The following is a 23,173-nucleotide window of genomic DNA, read 5'->3' on the forward strand; positions in this document are numbered from 1 at the left end:
TTTCCAATTTTCTGTGTTCGTAACACGGTCTCTAAACAGTGCATTATCTCACATACCAGATGTGCAGCAGTATCTAGGTACAACAGGGTGTGATAAGTATGGAATTTCAGTCTTATTTCTTCTTTTATGCTTTAAGTCAAATCCTTACTCTGATTTTAATTTAGGCTTCTGCCTTGTTTTGGTGTATTTTAGAGGGTGGGAGAGTGGTGGGGAGTTTGGCATTCAATTACAGACATGGAAAAAGAAATCATTTGGGATTCAGAGTATCTTAAGTTAACAGCACAAGAGAAATCAACATCCAAACCTCTAATTTTATTTAAATTGGTGTAAAACTAGACTATAGAAACAACTTATGCTGATGTGATTAACTCCACTCAAGTGGAATTTGGCCCCAAGACAACAGTCTCTTGGCTGATTGCAGCAAGCTGCTTTTGGAACTAAAATAAAGTGGAGGGATCTTGAAAGTTACTTGAATCACTGTCAAATGCTATTCTGAAAATACTATTTGCCTATTAAGTAATTTGAACACATTTAAATAAATAACCCATTTATTTTTGTGTTACTAAGAGGTACACCAATAAAAAAAAACAATTAGTGTTCTCTCTCAGCTGAGATGTGGTAACCTCATAAAGCAATCAAACGGTGTTGCAAGAGCATGTTTTTCATGTATAAGTAGTCACCCTGGAAATAGAGGAAATAAAACTTTGCACCAGGCTGAATATAAAAACTTGGATGCAGCATGCTAATTTTCTGGTATGTTAATAGCATTTGGGAGTTGGAAGGTGGGAGTTTCAGCTCAAGGGAAAAGAGAGACCACAGTGGGGGAAAACCGGCTTTATTCTTCAAGGCACTTTTCGTCCTGCTGTTTCTCAAGGAAGGTTCCTTTGTCTGCAAGGAGTCTTCGAGAGCTCTTTGGATTCAAAGGAAACTTCTTGCTGGTTTCTGTGGGCTTTGACTGGGGCCCAGAGTCTGAACATCAGCATGGTGCTGAGCAGCCCCATAAGACATGAAGGTTTCTGTGAACATTGAAAAGGTTCAGTTCCTTGCTGGATCAAATGGCTGCACACCTTTAAAGAAGCTGAGCATGATATACAGTGCTTCCAGTCAGCCACAAATGAATGAGCTAATTAAATTATTTTTTTTTTGCTCTGGTATAGTCCAATTAAGTTGCTAAGCCAAACACATTGAAATAAATCAACCATATTGTTACATAATTCTTTTTAATAAACAGAGATATCATTACATGCACTAGGTTCTAAGGGTGCCAGATGCTCCTAAACAGGGAGTCTAATTTATATCATTGATTTCAAGAAGCAACCCATTCATGTGTGATAGCTGTTATCTCAGTTTGAAGTATCTCATATATAAATGAGAGCACAGATGAGCAAAACGTGGACCTTACTTAATTCCCCATCACACAATCACACAAAACTGTTGTCCAAAACACTGAATAAACGGCTTTGCAGAGGTTGTTCTGTTTAATGCAGTTAATAGGACTGCAGCAAAACAGAGAGGCAAAAATACCCTCTCAAAATTATTGCACCCAACGTGATGAAAAAACACTTGACCTTCAGAAAACCAAACATTTTGCTGAAGTGAGAACCTAAGCGGGAAGGTTGGCTCCCTGTAACGTGAAGGGGGGTTCATGGCCTTCCCCACGACTGCCAGCCCGTGATGCTCCTCAGAGCAGAGCGCTCCGGGAGCCAGCGGGGACTGCCATGGACTTAGTGCCTCACACAGGGCAGGAAAGCCAGTCCCCCCTGCAAAAAAAAAAAAAAAAATAAAAAAATTATGTGCTTTAGTTTTGATTAAGGTTTCAAGGATACCATTAGAGGAGAGGGGAAGCAGAGGCGTTCCCCTCAAATACTGTCAGTGATGTAGGCTCCCTCAGAGAAGGGCGTAATGCGCAGATCTCACCCAGTAATCAAAGGTTGTTTTTATCTTTCATGCCCTTGGTTTAGGCTTTCTTTTTCTCCCTTGGAGGAGATTATACAAAATAAAAACCGTCTTGGTTTGTTTTTTTTTGTCAGCTTCATTGGAGGGCTGAGTGAGTCACAAAGAAGCCAAGGTAGGCCGAGGAAGGTTACCTGACCTGCTAGGCCCTCAGCAAGCCTTTCCTGGAGAAACTGCCGCTGAGCAGTAATAAACTTCACCCCTCGGAGATGGACGCCACCAGGACATCATTGAGAGGGAAGAAATGGTGATTATTGAACATTTTTGCTGCTCCCATGCCTACCACCCGAGTTTGTTCCTGTTTATTTTGGACCTCAACGAAACAGCTTTAGCTTTGTGTGTTTACTCGGACAGTGATGATTGAGAGCTACTTCTCTGGAAAAAAGCTGAAGGAAAAACCCCTGTGGTTTCCATTTGGGCATTAGAGGCTTGATGTGTTTTGCTGTCACATTCTATTTTTAAATGCATGACACTGCACAGGTGTTCAGACTCCAAATCCTTGGCTAAATCTGTCATCTCTCAGCAGCTTGTCACTATATCAGCTAACAAACTAAGGGAGAACCAAGTTCCCGTATGGTAGAAAACTGCAAGTGCTTGACAACGGTTGACCATAATTTCTTTCCGTCACTGAATTGATCAATTTTCAGGTGTTACATTTGCCGTGAGGTTCATTTGTCTACCTAGAATTACTCAATTTAGTAATTTATCTACAAGCCCTTAATTTGTAGGACACAAGCTAACAGACAATTCAAAATGCAAATCATTTTTGCAAGAGCAAAAGTTGTTAGTCTGACTCAAAGCACAGGCTGGCAGTTTCACCTCTGAGCTTGCTATCCATAATACACCAGTTGAATTCATAAAGACACGATTTATGGAGAATTGCAAATCATCTTCCTGCATCTGCCTTAACCAGACATTATTTCTGTACCTGTGGGTATAGCTGAATGTAATACAGCTAAGAATCTAATAATCAGTACTTAGAGAAGCTGGTCTTGAGATTCTACTCCAAAAGGTGGCTAACCCACACTCATGTTCTGGAACTTTTTGTTCAATCTTTTGCATTGCTGATGAGGACTTTAGGGAAAAACGTACCACGTTCGAGCTACATAGAAGGAAGGTTGAAGCAGTTCGTACAGGACCGCTGCTCCAGGATGACCAAGAGAGCGCATGTTGCTGCTTCCCCTGGAGCACCCTCATCCTACAGATATGTTTCCAATGCCCAGAAGCACATTTGCTTCTGAATCCACATAGCTATTTGCTGCTGTGGTATTGGAAGACCAAACTCGAGACCCACGCTTGCAAGTTTTAGATCTCCCTAGAGAGACCTGTAGTGGATCATCAAGTCCACCTAGCTCACCTACAAGGAAAAAAAAAAAAGTGAAGGGCAACTATTCCTTTGTAGGAGATTCTTTAAAATTTGGCTTAATGATCATTTAGCATTCATCACTAAACAAGAACAGTGGTGCCTGTGTCAGTGACATACTATTGATTATGTAGTGTAGATTCATTGCAATAGATGAATTTGACTCTGTGCACCTAGCGCAACTAATTCAAGTCCCCTGAGATGTTGATTCTATTCCCTATGCAATCTTTACTATCAGTAAAAAGAACTGAGTCAGGGATCCCCTGAGCAATCCCAACCCGTACACAGACTATGAGAGCGATGGGTATTAACCAAGCATGCCGAGCGAGCTGGCTGATGTTTCTATAAGGCTGTTCTCTATCAGGTTTGAAAGGTTGTGGGGACTGGGAGAAGTCCCTGAGAAAAGTGGGAGAAGTCCTGGAGAAAAGCAAATGCAGTGACCGCTCTCAAAAAAAAAAATAAAAATGCTAAGAACAATCTGGGGGATTACCAGCTGCTCAGACTTCCTTGAGCCCCTGGGGAAATCATGGAGCAAATCCTCTCTAAAGTTTTGTCTGGGCACATGAAGGGGAAGATGATAACTGGGAATAGCCAGTCAGATTTACCATGGATTTACTAAATTTGCCATGCTTGACTAAACCGATTGTCAAACATTTATCAAAAGACTAGATCTGGGGGTTGGGGGATAACAGAAGAATGTCATCTACTTTGGTTAGCCATATTTAACGTGGGATGTTACAGCCTGGATGAGTAGACTACCGTTTGGGTGTAAAAGTGACTGGACCCTTGCTGGGAATCAGTAACAGAGTCCCACTCTTCTGCAAGAGTGCAGACAGAATTCACGAAGGGATTTTCTAGGGTTAAGTTTTCATAATCGTGAGTGTTACTGAAAGGTTTTGAGGTGGTTTGCTATAAAGCACAGTGTAAACAAACAAAAAAAATCAGAACTACTGCATAAGATGATTTATACAATGTTGTTTACTTCGTATTTCTTTATAAAGTTAGTTTCAGAATATATTAATTGAAGTTGTTGCTGTCAAGACTGAAGAATCTGAAGGATGGACTTAATACCCATGAACACTGACAGGTGCAAGTATTTAAGTTAACTTCTTCCTCTTCATATTTGCAGTGTGCTTTCATCTCCCAAGGTCCAGACTTATGCCAGAGGTGCAATAAAACGTGACAAATGTCCAGCCTTCCACAGGTTAAGCAAGCAAGGCCAGGAGAAGAGGTACTGCCACCCCGTCCTCCCACTTGTAGTCTTTCCTTCATCGGAGAAATGCTTGTGCCAAGATGCTGGAAATGATCCATTTAAAAAAATATTTTACTAACAGCTTTATTTTTTAAATATGGTGACTAACAGTTGATTACCTCAATTATAAGCTGAGAATGGCAGCATATAAATGAATTTTCACGTCCCTTGAAACAAAAAATGTATGTACTCTGTGGTAGACTCAAAGGATAGTTTTTGTCTGCTAACTTCCAAGGACATTGCTTTACATATATATACACTCTGTGATAGGATGAGATGTTCTTCCTTGCCTGGTAATATAACTAGACACAGATTGCTTCATACTTAAGTTGTCTGGAAGAAAGTGTACTTCCTGAATTATGGTTAGGACCAGTGTTCAAAAGCATTTCGAAGAGAACAGAGGTTTTAGGTGTTTTTTTTTCTTTTCTCCCCCCTAGCTGATGGATTTCAAAATATCCCAGTACAGACATGATTAGCACTGTGTGGGATCAGAATTTATCTCAAAAGCTAACTTTTGAGAATTGCGTTTATATTTTACGAGGTTGGAAAACGATTAATTGTGATCTACTGGCATAATCTATCATCCTACATATCGAGGCTGCATTGCAGACCCCATCACTTCCAGCACTGGGACACATTGCAGAGAGGACTCAACCAATTGGTCCTAGAATTGGGACTGCAACCAGAAAGTGAGCAACCAGATTGGAAAAATAGACATATGTACACACTTTAGTGACTCACATCAATCAGTTTGACTTATCTATACTGTTTTTCAGAACAGTAAATTTAGTAAATGCATAAACGATTAATACATTATTATAGTACTGTAATTTATAAAAAGAACAAAATTTAGGAGAAGCTATAATGCATCTACTATTAAACCTTTGCTATGGGGTAAGAGACTGCTAAAATACCCACCTTGCAAAGACTACTTAAACTTGACAAAGTACATCCTGGAAAGGTTATTCTGTATCTTATCCTCCAGGATCAATAATTCTATACTTGGAGCCTTCTCTGTACTGATTTGTGTTTCCATGCAGTCTATATTTCAGATGGACATGCACCTTGATGTTCTAACAAAATTGATGAATTTCTCCCACACATTTATTGTTCTTATTTCTGACTACTGCAAGAAAAAATAGCGCCTTGTCTAGCTCTTAATGGAAAGTTTATCTATTAAAGATGATCACTTGTATGAGAAACAGGTTGTGGTGCCAGGTAAGAGGACTATTTTACAGACTTCTCCAAACACATTTCTTTCAGGAATAGGAAATGTGAAGTAATGTCGGGTTTATATCAACAACACATCTGATGATTTTCTACAGCCTCTTTCAGCAGAAGCTTTTCTCACATATTGACAGCTACGAAGGTTGCCGTTGCTTGCAAAGAAACGTGTCCCTCAGGAGTCTGTGGCATGTTTCTTTAGCCAGAAATTAAGAGACTGAGCAAAATATTCAGGTATACAATCTGTTTACGTGCAATTCCTGCTGTTACTTTTCTTTTCAGCCACCACTGTATTTTCTCTGAGCATTGATGGGTGTTGAGCCCTGTACATGAAGCAGAAGGCACTCTTCAAGAGCTCGCAATGGAAGCAATATGTTAGGGAGATTGGTAATGATGTTTCTGGCTAGATATGAGAACATTCTCCCTGAGCGCTAAACTGATCAAAACTGCATAACTGTTCTCATCCTACCTTTTGGTGGTGTGCTCATTAGCTTGTGCATAGTGCTAATACAGTCACGTAGCTCACACCTTCAGAATATAGTCCTGGTGTACACAGTGTGTCATTCTCACGGGCTGACTGCTGGTGTCCAGAGTAAAGCTGCCTAGATAAAGTGTCCAGAGATGGATAAAAACATATGGTAGTGAACGCTTTGCAGTTTGAAGTAGAATAAATACACTATCAATAGAACAGGAAAGAAGACAGTGGGATAAAAGTACAAGGTATTTAATTTCACTGGTTTCAGATGCGCATTTGTTATTTTATTCAAAAGAAGAGTTGGTCAAGAGTATCATTCAGAATATACTGTCTTCCTCCTGAATATAACCCATTTTCTTCATCTGCAAAATTGCTGGATTCTCTAACACTTAGATGGTATCTTGTAACATCAACAAGCTGTCTTACTACTGACTGGGTCAGCCCTGCAGATATCTTTACATAAGAGGCTCTGTGAAAGCCAATGGGAGTAAGGAACAAAAAATGACAAAAGGCACTCCAAACACACATGGTCAGTAACAGAGATCAATAGAGAGGCAAAGCTTAATGCGACTCACAATGCTACCACTGTGGTTCTTCGAGGAGAAGGTCCCCAGGAATAGGCAAATAATGCAGCCTACAGCAAAGCGTATCAATAGTGACAGAAAGAAGATAGCTAAGCGTAACAGGAAGGAATTAAGAAAACTTTGTGCATAATATTAGGAAAAGCTTACTAAACAACACAATGCTGTCAGCTCTGAAGCTTCCTAGGGACTAGTGTGAGACCTAAAACAAGCTGAAGAAGAGTACTAGGAAGTGTAGTGCGGCAGCAATCCTGCATTATAGGATATTGGATACCTTTGCCTGGTGTCTGTCTTCTGAAGTGAACTGCAAGAATAGGGAGAGCTCAAGAGACAGCACACAGTTTTTCAGAGGTTCATAAGGGATGCCTAGGTCCTAAATCTATAACTTTTAAAATCACCCTGTAAGACATATGACCCAAGTAGTCCTTACGTTTTAAGGATGAAAATTGCCTTTAGTTGTTTTGGAGCACATCTCACCAAGGACATCAGCCCTAATCGACATATGGGCTCTGTCGGGACACGAGTCCAGGCATTTCTGCATCAATTTCTGCTGAAGGATCCAATCCAGGCCACGGTTTTCACACACCTTATACTAAGGTCAAAGAAGGAGGAAAAATGGTTGCAGTGAGTCCTCCACCCCTTTGTGTTCTGTGCATCTCCTGGTAGGTGTGAGAGGAAAGCCACCTTCCTGACCTCACTGAATTTCAGCTCGCGTATCCCACTTCCAAATCTGTGTGTATTCTTTCTTCCTCCTAAAAGTGAATCTAAACAGCTTTGAGGGAAGGGACTGAGCACCCTCATGTAATATACTGTCTACCTTGGTAAATATGATACTGTCTTGAGAGACACAGGCTCCCTTTCTCTTCCAGTACTGTAAACTAGGATAACCGCTAATTTATTTGCGCATAGAGAATGTAGATATTATCACTGATTTATTCATCAGTCCTTAAAAGCTGTTGTATGTTAAAACTAAACAGCTTAATGTAGCAAGGCTGCTGGACTCAAGTGAAGAAGCACTCCTTGCAACCTAGGGGAAGGCTCTGCAGCTTCTAAAAGGGACGCATTTAAGTCACTGCTCCTTTCTTCCTAGGATCTTATCGGGTAGGGATGGCACTTCTGTGCAGCGAGATCTCCTGAATCCCATCTCAGGCACAATATGCAAACCGCAGGTGTTTAATTCAAAGCTGCAACTGGGGTAACTTCTGTGCTATCTTTTCAGAACTTGAAATTATCCAGAACTGTAGAAAAATGCCTGACCGCTTTTAGTTAAGATGTTATTCTTAAACTGAGGGAGTGAGCAAAACCTCTGTATTAGCGTAGGTTTTCTTGCCTGACTAAAATTGATTACTTCTTTTCCAGTTGAGTATTTTGAAGAGGAACCCGAAACAGATGAATTATGCAGTAGCCCACATTTTCATCAAAGCCAAGGAAAGATTAAAATGTCTTGAAGCCTCTACATGCCTGTACAATAACAAGCAAATCCCTGAAATGTCGCTGTCCCAGGAAGTCCTAAAGAACTTCTGATCAGGACTCAGGTTTCTTTTGGCTTTCAGACTCGTTTCTGTTTAGAATATTGTTTTAGCCCATTTCATATGAAAAAAATCAAGCTTCCTATGATGCTGTTGCCATAGCTGTATGTCAGTCCTTCTCTAACAACTGTTCAACCATTCTGTGCACTTCAACTAGATCTGAAAGACCTGGAGATCTCAAAGATAATTACATTCCTATTAAATAATGGTACTGGGAAGACAGAAGTCAGGGTATAGGGCCCTTACTCAAGAGTAGAGAAGGCTTATTAATGCCTGCTCACAGACCAGTTTATCTCAATACTAACATCCTTCTGTGCATTCAGAGAATATCACTGGTACAGGACAAATCAGATACAGTGACTACTGGTTTGCATTATCAGCACTACAATTCTAATATCTAAATAAGACAAAATGGAATTTCCTTTACATTCATCTGCTTTATTGACATGAATTAAAAATAAAGTCTAGTTGTTGATCTGAACAAGACAATGCAATCCATCAAACCCAAAGAAAGATACAAAAACTATTACATTTTTTTATTTTTGACATATTAATTTTGTTATTCCACCAAAAATAAAATTTGTTGTTCATTGAAAGAACATTGCAAACCTCACCAGAAGGCAAATTTCTACAAAATGGTGTTCTTGGTCACCATAACACAAAGTTAGGTATTTTTGACCACTAGGAGATCCTGGAAAGGTGGCTGCAACTCCTTAGTTTCCTGTCAATAGAGTATGTTTTGCTTAAAAAAAGAAAAAAAAAAGTGCATTTGGGCAGTAGAAAGGAAAGAATTCTTTCTACCTGGTCCCAGTTGCTGTAGTTTGGATCATGTGGACATCTCCAGGAGGCAGAGAAAGCCTGGTGGGACTTGGTGGCTGGGCTGATGGCTGGACTTTACCATCATGAAGGTCTTTTCCAACCTAACTGATTCTATGTTTTTAACAGAGAAGACTGTGTAGCGTGATTTAAAACTAACTCAAACTTTAATGTTTCCATGACGGGAAGACTAATTCCATGGCTGTACATCCACAACCAATTTCAAGCCACACAAGGGTTCAGCAGCAGGATGAGCCTGAGTCCGGCATCCACCTCCAGCAGTACCACAGCATCCATCCCAACCCAACAAGGAGTTTAACGTCAGTCTTCTCCTTGCCTTGAGCGTTAATAACATTGACAAAACCTCATCCATTTTAAAAGAAAGTAAGGTGCAATTTAGCTAGTGATTGCTGTATATAACTATTTCAATCATCTAAATTAAAGAGGACTGGGCTAACACACCAGATAACCAACCCTTCAGCGGTGTCACAGCAACAAAGGTAACATTATCTGCTATGAATCTTTCCACGAAGCTGATTAGCATTTTGTTAGCTTAATGAGTGGAAAACTGCCCAGGCTTTCGGCTTCTCCCTCGCATGTTGTTTGCTCAGGAAACTGAAGGACTGGGTTTCGCTCATCCCTTGCTTCCCATTGTGTCACTCTAAAAATGCCCCTGTCTCCAGCCAAAGAGTTAGATTCAGCATCTCTCTTCAGCTGCTATGGTACTTTCCTCAAAAAACAACCAAACAACAAGAACACCCCACACCTTTTTCTTTCCTCTTTTTTTTTTTTTTTGAGTATCTTACTGTTTTTCTTTGCTTTTAAACTAAGAAGGCTTCAAACTAAGAACATGTTTTAATAATCCATAGTAGAGTAAAACAGAAGCAGCAGGTTTTGTAATTAACCCCAAATGAAACGATAAAATTCTGGAAATAGAGTTTTGTTTCTTACAGACACCACCAACTTCTGATACATGAGAAAACACAGAACATGTCTACATGGCCTGCGACCAGGAGCCATACACTGGTGTGTGGCTTACATCTGGAGGCTTTACAGACAGATTTATGCATTAAGCTTGCCATTCTTGCCTCTCAGCAACATTTAGTGGCACTAGTTTCTGCTGTCATATCCCAGTTCCAGACTTAAGCTGAATCCCAGGAACCAAGGGATACAGCAGGTTTAGCATGTGCTCATGGAGACCATAGTCTCATAATGCGCTATCTGCCCTACAGTATATGAAATAAATATAATTTCTAACAAAAGATCCTTAAGATACATTATAAAAATATCCTGAATGTCATTACATTTTCCTCCTCAGTGTCACTAAAATGTAGGGATAAAGCTATCTCTTTATGTCATTCACATATTCTTTTTAGTACAAACTGTATTTCCTCAGTTTCTACATACATGGCTCTGAGAGGACTACAACCCACATATGAAGCATTTCACTTTAAATACATACTCTTAATTATACATTTTGCTGGACATCTGGAAGCACTAAATACCCAACTGTTGTGCTACTGCATTAAAAGCATAAACGTATTTGAATCGTATCTGAAGAAAGCATGTGGTACAGCACTACAGTCAACTTGGAAAATATGTGCAGTGCCACCTAAGTATTAATGGGTTAAAAACCCTAACCAGTAAGTCGTATGAATCAACATACACACAGTCATACACTATAGATGCAAACAGGCTGGAGAAGTCAGCTTCTCCTCTAACAAAGTTCATCCTTGCCCCTGCTGTTGTATTGAGGCAGGCCAGTGGAAAGGCGGTCAGCGGTACAGGACATTCTAGCACACTGGAGGCAAAAAGCGAGAAACACACCATGAGGCTCTGGTTTATGTTCAGCCAGCCTTTGTTCCTTGGTTTCACAAAAAAATGAGTGCACACCTCTTGACTATGAAGTGCTACCATTACGTACCTGGTTCCTGCACTACAATCTCTGAAGACTGCAGTAACCAGCCTGTGGGAACTACAAGAACCCAACTGCTTGGGGTAAGGAGAAAATTTGGGTTGGGAATCCCGCAGGTGGTTAAGCTGGCAGTGGTGGAGGAAGGCACTCAGCAGTACCAGCTGCAGCTGAAGGTTGGAGGGAAATCACTAGCCATGAGACCCTCCAGGGGAACAGCAACTCCAACTTTCCAGACACACGTAATGAACAACAGAAGCAGCCAGCAGATGCTTGCAGGGAGAGAAATAAACAAGGAAAAAAAAAAAAAAAAAGCTGAGCAGCCAGCCTTAGAGGAAAAAACTTCAGGGTCCATGTCTTACCATGCTGGGATGCTCAACTTAGTGGTTCTCAATCCCTTTTCAAGGCACAAAAACCAGCAACAGCGCCCAAAACTGCTGATGGAAACCACCAGGTTCTTGCACTTGTGCAAAGACTCAGAACAGGTCAGGGAAACAGACCTTGCTTCTCTCAGTCCCTCTGTCCCTCTCCTCCTGCAGTGACTGCTCAGGTTCACTCCACCTGCCCATCAGGCTTTTTGATTTCCATCATCTTCCTCTCTCTGATATTCACCTCCTATCCCCACAGCCAAGTCCCAGTGTTCCTCAGGTCAGCCTCAAGCACAGCCAGCTCCTTCGCCAAAGCCCTTAAATCCACACAATAGCAGAACAAATACAGCAGCACATCTATGCACAGTGGTTTATTTTCCTAGATATTGGCTACAGCACGATGAAAATCAGGTTGAGTTTATACTGGTGATTCATGGTTCTAGAAATAACCGGTCATCAACAACCCAAGTGTTGTAAAGCCAAGAAATTCTCAAATGATTATTCATCACAAACATAAGCCAAACATGCTGGATTTGGGGAAGCAGAACTAAAGTGCTCTAAATAACCTTAACTCTTCACTGTAATGGCACAATAACCATAATTGGTCCCAGTGCACATAAAAACTGCTTTTAGAGACATTGGATTTTTAGTTTTATTTTTTTTATTTCTCCCTATTCTTACATTTTCACTTGCCTGCTATTAGTAACTTATATTGCTACCAGTCGTTTGGAACAAATAGAAAACCTGAGCTCGAGAACTCCAGCTCTTAAAGCTCTTTACAAATAATTCCACCTTAAGTTACAGTCAAGTTGCTCAGATTGTGTATTTACAGCAAGTGCTGCCATCCCAGGGAGCACAGAGCACTGCACCAGCACCAAACTCTGCTGCAAGGACAAAACCACTTGGTCTTCTGTGGACCCATTTTCATAGCTCTTCATTTCCTCTTCCCATCTTAAGATGTTTCCTTGTCCTTCGAATCCTGAAATAAGCTTTAGCTGCAGCTAAACCGATGGCTGGCTACACCACCAGCCACAAGAGATTCCCTGCAGCGAAGGAACTACAGTGTTTTCTGTGCCCTGACCTGCAAACCTCAGCTTTGGTGAGACATCCGCAAACTCATCCAGCCGCCCCTTCCACCTCTTGTTCATCTGGCAGCGTACCGACGACCCCCAGATTTCGGCACGGGTTCACGGCTGCAGCCTGGCATTGGGGCTGCCCTGTCGGCTCGTATCAAGATGTGCATATCGTATCGCGACTCGACACGCAGACACGGCCGTGCTGCAGGACTCCATGCAGACAGCAGCGCGCTTTCAGCGTGGCAATGGCACAGTGAGCTTCTGGAGAGTGAGCCACAGAGCAACGGCTGATGGATGAGATGAATTTACAGAGCATCAGAGAAAGCCTGCAAGTGTGGGAAGTGCTAAATTGCAGAAAAGAGGTTCTACGAGGGTGAAACGTGACTGACAGCGACTTAACACTGCTGATCCTCTGCTTCTGTACAGGTCCTCCCATTTTTAACTTTAACTCTGACTGATTCTTCACCTACCCAAGGAAACCACAAACTACAGCCACAAACAGGGTAGGAAAGGAAGAGAACGAAAATGAGATGGGGAAAAGGGATGGTACAAAGGGAAACATACACAAAGATACTTAGGCTATTCTAGTGAAAGGTCCAAACCAGAACATCTGGAAATCGAGGTCAGGGTGAACACATCAGTCACATAAATGGGAACCTCCCTTGTGATGCGATAAAAATGTCACAGCCAATAGTTTTGCTTTATAGCTGGGAATAGCAAAGTGGTGAGCTACAGATAGGCAGGCAAAAATCAAGATTAGAGACAGATTGACAGAGAAAATGCACTGTCCTCTGAAGTACACCTGCTTTTAGACGCGTTTTCCTTTAGATGTGTTTTTAGATGTGTTTTCCTTTTGACCCACAGCTCTGAGCTCCCTCCTTGCCGAAACCAAGGCTCAGGAAGCAAGCAGAAAGGTGGGACTGACCAGTGCATCCCAATTAAGCATTTGGGCTCCACTGACTTCTCTGCTTAGCTTCCCTGGCAGTTACACTACCATACAGGTAACAAAAGTGCTTACAGCACATCTCTGGTAGGCAGATCCCAAAGCTCTTTACAGTGGCAGACAAATGCTCTCCATGTGCCAATGGAAAGACTGAGGCTTGGATTTTGAGTGTCCTGTGCTTGGGAAGCCCGGGCTACCTTGTGGTCTCATAGACATCACGCAAACTGACTTGCTCAACAGTTTTTAAATAGGATCCACAAGCTTTCTGCGCCCCAGTCAACCTACAAATAAACCATGAAAAACATCAGGCACCAGCTCCACAGAACTGGGCTAGAAGATGTGATGCTGCTGCAAGCTGAGTTTCTTGTGGCATCTTAACACCCCAGCTAAACTAAACCTGGCCCATCCACCTTGATGCATACTCCTCATTTGGGATGATGAAAGTCCCAAAGTGCTGAAACCAGCGTTTCTTGGGCTGTCTTAGCTTCAAACTGCCTTCACTCCCTAGATTACTCCTAGTACCTTATTAAACCAGAATAAGACGCAGGTGTACAATGCCTACAGCACCGAGAACACCAAAACAAACCAAAAGGAATGCTGGGCTGAATGTATTTCATGGCAAATATCTCAGTGAAATTAAGAGGGATGGAATTTCATCCATGTGCTTCCCGATGACCAGTTTACCTTTCCCAAACGGAGTTTGGAGTTTTACGTGGTGGCTATTCTCACTGCAAGGGCACGTTACACACTGCAAGTCTGCAAGGTGACGGTGACAAAATTAACGCAGCCAAGAGAAACACACTTCTGTTTCTATGCCCCACGTAATATAAATATTTTAAATGGAAATGCAGCTTTATCTCAGTTTTCAAGCTATTTCTGCTGATGAAGCACTGTCTTGTACTACAGCATGTTATGAAATGTTCTTTCCTACTTAAGTTGTTAAGACCTTTTAACTCTGTTTTAAAATCATGCTGTAAAATTTTTGGCTTAACTGTCAGGCAAAATTATATTCATTATAGGTAAAAATGTCATCCCTTACAAAGGCCAAAACAAAGCATCATTGAAATTCACAGAAATAGATGCTATACTCAGCCTAGGTGGAGAAAAATCTTGAAATAATATACTTTGTCACTATTTTTTTCTCATCTATCCAAACACTATTGGGAAAAAAAAAATCAGCTTTTAAATGTTTGTAAAATAACTAACTTCCTCGGTTTACAAATGGTGACAGCTGCCCACTGCTAACACTAGAAGCGAGTTACTTGAGAGGACTGCTGACACAACTTTAGCTTTAGCTATGGGCACTGGAAAATGCTGCTGCAATCCCTTTTTAATTCCAGCCGGCCGAGATCAGGAGCGACCCAACAGCTGAGGCGCCTGAATACCCTACGGAACCACGGGTCCCACCTGCGAGTGCTGCTCTGTCCCTGCCCCTTGCCAAGGCAAAGAACTGCTTATACTACCTACCTACAGTGAAAGCAGACCCGAGCTGATTCAAATCCTGCATTCAGCCCCCTGCTCCCCCTCTTTTAAAGCAAAGGGTGAGTCTTGTACATTTTAAAGACCCCTGTTTTAAAGCTATTTTAAACGAGGGTATGAAACATGGCATTTTAACAGTGCAAATTAGGAACATGAAAACACCAAATATTAACGGCATGTATTTTAATAAGATCTCCTTAAAATGAAAATTCCTAATACCTCAGTCTTTTCAATTTCCAATATGTAGAGCTCCATTATTTATACAGAGATAATTAAGAAGGTATTCAGCAACTATGTGAAAATTGAAAAGCTTACTGATGACTAACAGTAAAGGAAAAGCATCTACTACTGACAATACAGCATATCAGTTTCAGGTCTTCTTATCCATAACAGCCTGGACACACACTGACCAAGCACTGCAAATTATTTTTTGATCTATACTGACAGCACAAGCCAAAATTCACTTTCAAACCCAACGCATTTATACAGATGCCAGTTAGCACCTCAACCTGACACAACAGCATGTTCCAGCCTTACTGCTTTACATACCCAAATATGCAAAGTAGTTTAAGAGATACAGCCGTGCTCATACTGCATGCATTATTGGCACGCCATCTACTAGTTAAAAAAATAATCCAGGAAAGCGTTACAAAAATGTATCCACACTCCACTGAGAAAATACCAAACATGAACTTCTGATTGAATGGTATTGCATATAACACCGTCACCTAACTAACACTGTTCAGAAATGCAGTGAGATTTTCTGCCAGCATCTCCTCAAATTTGTGAAGTTTTACCCCACACCTGCGCATCTTTATAAAGTGGGCATATAGATGACACACTTCTGTATTTGAAAGCCAAGCAAGAGTTTGAGGTTTAATGAAAAAGTATTTCTGGCTTCATTAGAACATAGAATACAGTTGCAAAGATGTTTTGCATTCTACCAAGCCTGTTTTTGCATTTAAAAATTAAGACTGTGCCATCAGTAAGGGTTTGATGGCAGCACTTCTGGGTTACTAGAGTGCTGCTGTATTACAACACTGCAAGCCACAATTTTTTTCTTTGCTGGCTGTAATGCTGAGCATTCTGTGTTTTATTAATATTAACCATACTCATTGTTGGTTAAGAAACAATTGAGAATTAGCATCACCGATGCTTGCCTGCTGAAATTGCCAATTAGATTCCAGGAAGCCACCAGGCACTCCAAGTATTGCACAGAGAGCAGAGAATAGCTCAGAGACTTGTGTTCCGTGCATCACCACCAGCACCAAATATTTGCCCGCAACGTATAATAAGCTGTAGCTTTAACCAGATGTTTACCAGAAGTTAACCAGATGTTCTGGAAACGCATGCCAAAGCGTTTTCATATATATTTTTAGTAATAGACGAGCACTAAAAGGCAGACCTAAAACACCTCTACAATCTCAGACATTCTCACTTTGCTTTATTACTTACACTAACTTGTGTAAGCAATAAAACTAATTGTCAACAGAACTTTGCTGGTTTGTACGTGAGGAAAGCAGAAAACTGAGCACTCCTGAGAGTTCAGTGCCGCATCCACCTGGAAACCTGCACCGGCTGTGTGCGAGACAGCAACTTTGCTTCTTCCAAGCAGCCAGCCTCCCTGCAAAGCACGTTTAGCACCGCAGCAAGTAACCTCACGACGCTATCCGAAACACTATCCACACAACGATCCCTCGCGATACAAGCTTTAATGAATCCCTTTGCTATCTGTCTAATAAATGAAACGGGGCATGGGTGAGAGGGCTCGCAGGTGCGAGGAAGGAGCGTTGCTATTTAGCCCCCTTCTGCTCAGCAACTTCGTCATCCATTTACTGCTCCCCATCCGCACCTCTCACCACTGCCTTGCTCAGCTGGGAGCCGCCGTGCGAGCGAAGGATGCCAACAGCCTTTGGTCGTCCGAAGCGGGTGCCTTATCGCAGGGCTGCAGCTCGGCGCCTCGCTGCTATACGATAAAGTGCGGGAGCGAGAAACGTTACACGACAAGCACAATCCAGAGAACGGATTAGAATCTGACATAAGCTTCCTTGAAAACTAATCAATCAATTCACGCCGCAACGTTAGGAGCCGGTTCTTTGGGAGGGTGGTTAATCCCTTCAGGGTTTATTACACGCTCCCTGGTGACTACGGCGACAAACTTTGAGGTGCGAGGCAGCTGGGGAAGAGGGGCAGAAGTTTGGCAGCACGAAGCGGAGGTGATAGGGGAGCACGCAGCGGGCTGCCGCAACCAGAAATTCCCGAAATAATAATAACAATAATGCTGGAAAGGGGAAAAAAAAAAAAAAAAAAGAAGTCTTGAAAACCGCGTTTGGTTCGGCTGCGGCCGCTGGTCCCGAAGGGAAGCGTACCGCCGGAGGCCACCCCGCTCCCCTACCACAGGATTTATATTAAAAAAAGGGGGGAAAAAGGGATTAAAGGGAAGAAGGAAGCCCCTCAGCAGCCAGCGGTCGCTCCGGGGGCCGGCGGCAAACTTCAGGAGAGCGCTGCCGGGCCTCGCCCCCGCGCTCCCCTGGCCCGGAGGGGTGCAATTAATAAAGGAAGATAATTAATAAATAAATAAAGGAGGGTTGGGGGGAGGTCGGAGGGGGGGTCCGGAGCCTGGAGAGGGGAACAGAGGGGGGCACTTACGAGCTGCAGCAGGACGCCCTGGAGCACGACGAGGGGCCGCAGGGGCACCATGGCGGCTGCCGGTCTAGGCGGCGGCTCCCTCGGCGGGGCCGTGGCGCATCCCCGCCGCGGAGGGGGGCGGCCGGGGCTCGGGGAGGCGCCGTGCCCCCCTCACAGGGCGCTGCGGGCCGCCGGCGAGCCCCCGGCGCTGCCCCCGGCTCTGCCCCGCCGCTCGGCTCCGCGGGCGGCCATGGCGGGCGGGGGGGGGGGCGGGCAGGGGGCGGGAGCGCTGACGGCCCGGAGGGGTCCCCTCGTAGCCCGGTGGTGATGGCTGTGGTGGTGGTGGCGTCCCCCGCTGGGGGAGAGCCGTGGTGGGGCTCCCGCTCCCGACGCCCCGGCTTTTGCCGGCAAGTTTAAAGCCACGCCGCAGCGGCCGCCCCCTCCTCCTCCGCCCGCCCGCCGCTGCCGGGGCGGGCTCCGTGCGGCCGGCGTGGTGCCGAAGGGGAGGCGGGCGGAGGGCTGCTGCCGCTCGCAGGGAGCCGGCCGAGCCCCCTCCTCGTCTCCAGCCCACCCTCAGGGGGGGAGCGGAGCCCTTCGGGGGAATTAAGCCTGCCCACGGGCCGGCCTCGCCGTCTCCGCGCTCCCGCCTGCCCGGCCGAGGCCCGGGGTGCCCGCAGGGCCCCGGGGTGCTGTGCCCGGCCGGTCCCTGTGGGTGCTGAGGGGCTCGGCAGGTTCCTCACATGGGTCTGGGCAATGGCATTTGGGCATGAGGGCACAAGGTGCCGTGACATGAGGGGAGGCCGGGAGGGCTGCAGCACCCACCTCCTGCCTGAGGTGCAGTCCTTTTAATGATCAAAGTCAGTGAATCATAGCATCACAGAATCATTAGGGTTGGAAAAGCCCTCCAAGATCATCTGGCCCAACCATCCCCCTGCCACCAGTATCACCCACTAAACTATGTCCTTAAGCGCCAGCTCCAACCTTTCCTTGAACAACCCCAGAGACGGTGACGCCACCACCTCCCTGGGCAACCCGTTCCAATGCCTGACTGCTCTTTCTGAGAAGAAATGTCTCCTCATTTCCAGCCTCCGCTGGCACAATTCTCAGTGAGCACTCTCTGCATCCAATTTTAAGATATGTGCCATTATCAGCAGTGAACCTGTTCCTGTGCTTTCAAGCTGCAACCTCAAAAGGAGAATGAAGTTTTGGGCTCGGTGGCCTGCTGTGGAGGCCGGGGTGCCTGGGGCTGGCAGAAGACCCGGCCGTGTTCAGCATGCAAGGCTGTGGTGGGAGCGCTGTTATCCCCCTGAGCATCGCCCCGAGTGTGCAGTTTGTGTGGGGTGTGACACATCAGTGCTCGGCTGCTGGGCTGGAGCTGAGACAGGAGCTTGGGTTCTCAAACCCTGCCCATCATTTGCAGCCTGGTGTCCTCCCAAGCCTCATTGCCCTGTTCAGGTTACTCTTTGAGTGCCCTCGTACCTTCAACTTAAAAAATACTTGCCACTGGAAGGAGCTTTGGAAGTGCTTTTACTGCACACGAGTTTCCCAGACGGCGGCCGTAGCTATTTGTGTGCTGTGTCCCTGCTGCTGGGTGTCAAAATGTGTCATGCAGTTATGAATGAACCACTGACCGCATTCCTTCATTTGAGTCCAGAAAATACGCTCAGGTGTAGGGAAGGAGACTACATCTAAACTGAACAAGTCCAAAATGGGTTCACGTGCATCAGGCTTAAAAGAAGATTCAGAGAAGTACCCACTGAGGCAATGTATGATAATCCACGTAGTTTGTAGCACTACTTAAAAGTTCGTATAAAATGTTTGTTTTAGTGGTCTTTTACTATAGAATAATCATCGCAAGCTATGTTAGGGCTTCCCTGTCAGAACGTAACCCCACAAGCTGTTTTCCCACCCTAGCTGTCCAACAAATCAACACCTCCGTGTTTAAGAGGTTTCACCCTAAAAGGGTGTTTTCTTTGGTGCTGACCCTCTCCCCCTGCACGTGTCAATGCAGGGATTATCGCCTCGCCTGGGGCAGAAGGACGCGGAGCGGGGCAGGCAGCAGCGGTGTCCCCGTCGCGGCTCCAGCCCGGCCATCGCGGCCCGAAGTGGCTCCGGCGACACTTGGACATGTCGCCAGCGCCCTCTGCTGCCCGACGGCAGCGCCTGCGAGCCCCCCGAGGAGGGTTTCGCTTCCCCGTGAGCCGTAATGCCATTATGCAGCGGGGCGAGAAGCGTTATGCAATTAGCCGGAGTTGTGAAGGCCGAAGCCGGATGAGGTATTTAGATGGATCTTTCTTAAAATGAAAAGCCGCGCTCTATAAATTCAAGGAGAGCTGAACTTCTGTAATTGGCTTTTAATGGAACAATAGTGGTTAAACTAAAGCGCTGCAGTTCTATCCTATTAAAGGCGAGCAGACTCAATTTAAATGACATTAACTTTGTCACATAAACTATCAGAAGCTGGCCCTAAATCATACTATTTCCAGATTAACTACCCATAAATGTTTGTAAAGCACTTTGAAGATGAAAAGTACCATGCACAGTAAGTGATAAGTGATATTGTTATTTGTATTACTTCCCAGAAAAGTCACGGTAGCGATGGTTAAGAACAGAACGTAAGGCTGAGCTTTGCACCCCCTGGCTTTGGTTGTTAGCATGATCTTCAAATGTCATTTGAATGCGGAAGTGAAAATTTTCCGGTCTAATTTTAAGGCACAGTAACAAATAGTTGGTTCAGCTCGAGAAATAACAGTTGCAGGAAGTAATCCTGCACTCTCTCTAGAAGTGGATTGATGATCCAGCTGTGGAAAAACTAAAGTAACAGCTTAAGGTCCTACTGAACCATCCCAGCTGTTATGAGACGGTGAAAAACACCTGATTATCACATGTTCTCTAGTGGTTGTGCACAAAGTCAAGAGTGATTTTTATTCATCTATCAAGCCATTTACAAGGACAAACAAGTAAAACCTGTAGTGAACATCAAAATCATCTGTCGTTCAACCCCAATTCAGTTTCCAAGTCCTTCAGGTTAATTTAAAGCACCAGCTCCAACCTTTGCTCTTCTTGGTCCTCCTCACTCCATTTCCGATATTAGGAATTCTGGACTGGAAAGAGCAGCCCGTGCCGTTCGGTCCATCTCCCTTGGCTGCAGACAGTGGGTGTAGGTCCTTTTGGGAAACGCTTCAAGCTCCATCTTTAAAGTAGTCAGCCAGGAGTGGGGAGAGTCCCGTACTGCATTAGGAAGAGGTTCCAAAAATTCACTCCCCTGGCATTCAGAAACCTGCTTCTAGCTTCTAGTTTCCAGATTCACTGTGCTTGATACCCAGTTTTATACACACTTGTCCCTTTGCAGCCATGGGGTTTGCTTTTAACATGTTCTTCTTCATCCCTCTGGTAATGTCTACCCCAAAAAAATGATAAGGTGTGGACAAATTTCCTCTAAAATGCTACTAATTATGTGAGCCAGGCAGTGTCTCAGACAATAGCACTCAATTTCCAGTATCATTCTAATAAACCTTTCTTTCTTTTTTCATTGGAACTAATTTTTCTTGAAGATGGGTGAACATCCAAATTTAGATGGTAGTAGTCATGTGGAACATCATTAACACTTAATGTATCACTGTTGGAAATACATTCCATGAGACATAGAGTTAGCATATTTTCATTTTCAAGAATGTCACATATGTGACTGAAGTCTGTCTCCTCTGCTTTGCTGTAACTAATATCTTCAACCCTCCACCAGAATTTTGGTTATTTCATTCTAGACCTTGAACATACCCTGTTAAGCCATACCTTACCCTCTCCACAACGTTTTCCCTAATCACCTTCTCCAGCATATCTATTTTTTCCCATCCAACATCCCATGACATTTTGATTGAGGTCCTGATGGATGACTCTATTTCATTTGCCTAGAAAATTAGTAACCTAATCAAAGACAGGTAATGAAACATTCATCATCCTCCATGATCTACCTTTTGGGGCAAAAAAAAACCAACAAAAACTAATAACAACCCACAATGCAACAAATTAATCCCATTTTCTATTTACCTATGTTTCCTTTTTTTTTTTTTTTTTTCTTCCTTCAGGCTGTGTGCATTTCTAAAGCTCACGTTTGCTGTTATTGTATTTCTCTTCTTTTCATGTTCTCAGGCAGAATTGCATTTGCTCTTCTACATGTTCTCATTCCTGACTGTACAGACCCATTACAGATCTTTCCTACTGCATTTACTGACTTGAAGTTTCCCAAGACTGTTGGTTCAGAATTTCGGGCTGAAGGTTGCCTGCCACTGCTTCTGCACCTCCTCTTGTCAGACCATATCAAACCGTTGGACTTTGGTTTTGCCGTGGCTGTTAAAACTTCCATTTCCATTTTTTCCTGTCCTTTATATTAGTTATATTTGCCAAATATCCAGAATCTTCATTTGTATTTAAAACTGAAGCAGAATATTAATTTTAGGGCACATCTAGACTATCTTCAGTTCTTTCTTCATCCTAAGGTATAGTGCCTTAGGTTTTTTCTTTCCATGTACACTTTTATGAGGCTGAAGAATCTTGTCTACTTTTTCATTTGAATATACATGTTTCTCACTCTATTACACTTTCTGACCTCTAAAGTGTTTACATTGGCTTTGATTTTCAATCCTTTTTTTGCCATTTTTTGTGGTCTGTGCTTATATTTTATTTTTTTGTCCAGTTGGACCCAGCACACTTGACACCGAGACATTAAAAACTTTAGTTGCCAGACTATTTTCTTGTTTCTATTCATTTAATTTGGACAATGTGAAGATTCTTTTTTAAACCATTACAAGTTGATTTTCTCTAAATGTCTTAACTATACACTAAGAAAATATGCCTGTCAGCAAGCTGACCTGCTCTGCATCGCTGCTTCTGGGTCCAGTATTCATGCATTGCTGCCAGAGTGTTTTAGTTCATTCTCTCATCCTATACAGTGTCTTTTCTATAATTTCTAAATCTTAATTTTGTCACTTTTTTCTCTACACCTGCATTACCAGCAGCACTTCTTGTCCCTTTGCTTTCCATCCTCATGCCTTCTGTTTTTATCTGCATTCATTGTTTCCTCGTTTATCTGAGGTGCTCAGTTGTCATTAAGTTGAGCTGCAAGCTTTGCTTGAGACAGAGATCGCCTCTCCACTGGAATTTTGTATCACATCAGTTAACTCTTTTTCTCGGTGCAGCCAGCGTACTGCCTTTCTCTGTTGTGAGTAGTCTAAATAGAGAATAACAGCCTGCTACTGCTGTTTACTACTGCTGCATTAGCTCAGGTGATGGATCTGTGCTGTAGCACTGACAAATTCTAGCCCAGCTCCTCAAAGGGGGTTGTTACACATTTAGATTTAAAGCTTGCTTTTGTAAGGCTATAAGTGACCACTGTATTGAGCTGGTTTTCCGCCGTATGCTTAAACATGATTTTTGACCTTGAAAACCATTTGAAAGAAAGCGAGCTGACTCACCAGTGCTCACTAACTCTTTCTGAATTCCTATAGCTTACATATATTCGAAGGAGTTTAAAAATGAAGCAAGTGAAGTATCACACACTTTATCACACACTTTACC

The 23,173-nt window shown here is 43.5% G+C and overlaps 1 protein-coding gene and 2 long non-coding RNA genes across 3 annotated transcripts in view; 1 reads left to right on the top strand and 2 right to left on the bottom strand.

Annotated features, from left to right (window-relative positions):
- The window catches only part of NXPH2 (neurexophilin 2), a 35,237-nt gene extending 17,453 nt beyond the window's left edge, over nucleotides 1-17,784 (bottom strand). Inside the window, exon 1 of the mRNA XM_040561745.1 lies at nucleotides 17,621-17,784. Coding sequence (XP_040417679.1) covers nucleotides 17,621-17,671 — 51 coding nt within the window. The 5' untranslated portion in view covers nucleotides 17,672-17,784. The remainder of the gene's footprint in view (nucleotides 1-17,620) is intronic.
- LOC121072267 lies at nucleotides 1,491-8,885 on the top strand. The gene is made up of 4 exons (XR_005821097.1): nucleotides 1,491-2,200; nucleotides 4,446-4,547; nucleotides 5,832-6,026; nucleotides 8,208-8,885. It is a non-coding gene; the product is annotated as an uncharacterized LOC121072267 (long non-coding RNA).
- On the bottom strand, nucleotides 11,835-14,627 carry LOC121072268. Its single transcript, XR_005821098.1, has 2 exons — nucleotides 12,555-14,627; nucleotides 11,835-12,452 (listed from the first exon to the last, which is right to left on the bottom strand). It is a non-coding gene; the product is annotated as an uncharacterized LOC121072268 (long non-coding RNA).
- Nucleotides 17,785-23,173: the final 5,389 nt, after the last annotated feature.

This window comes from Cygnus olor, chromosome 6 (genome assembly GCF_009769625.2).
Source record: "Cygnus olor isolate bCygOlo1 chromosome 6, bCygOlo1.pri.v2, whole genome shotgun sequence".
NCBI classification, from domain to species: domain Eukaryota; kingdom Metazoa; phylum Chordata; class Aves; order Anseriformes; family Anatidae; genus Cygnus; species Cygnus olor.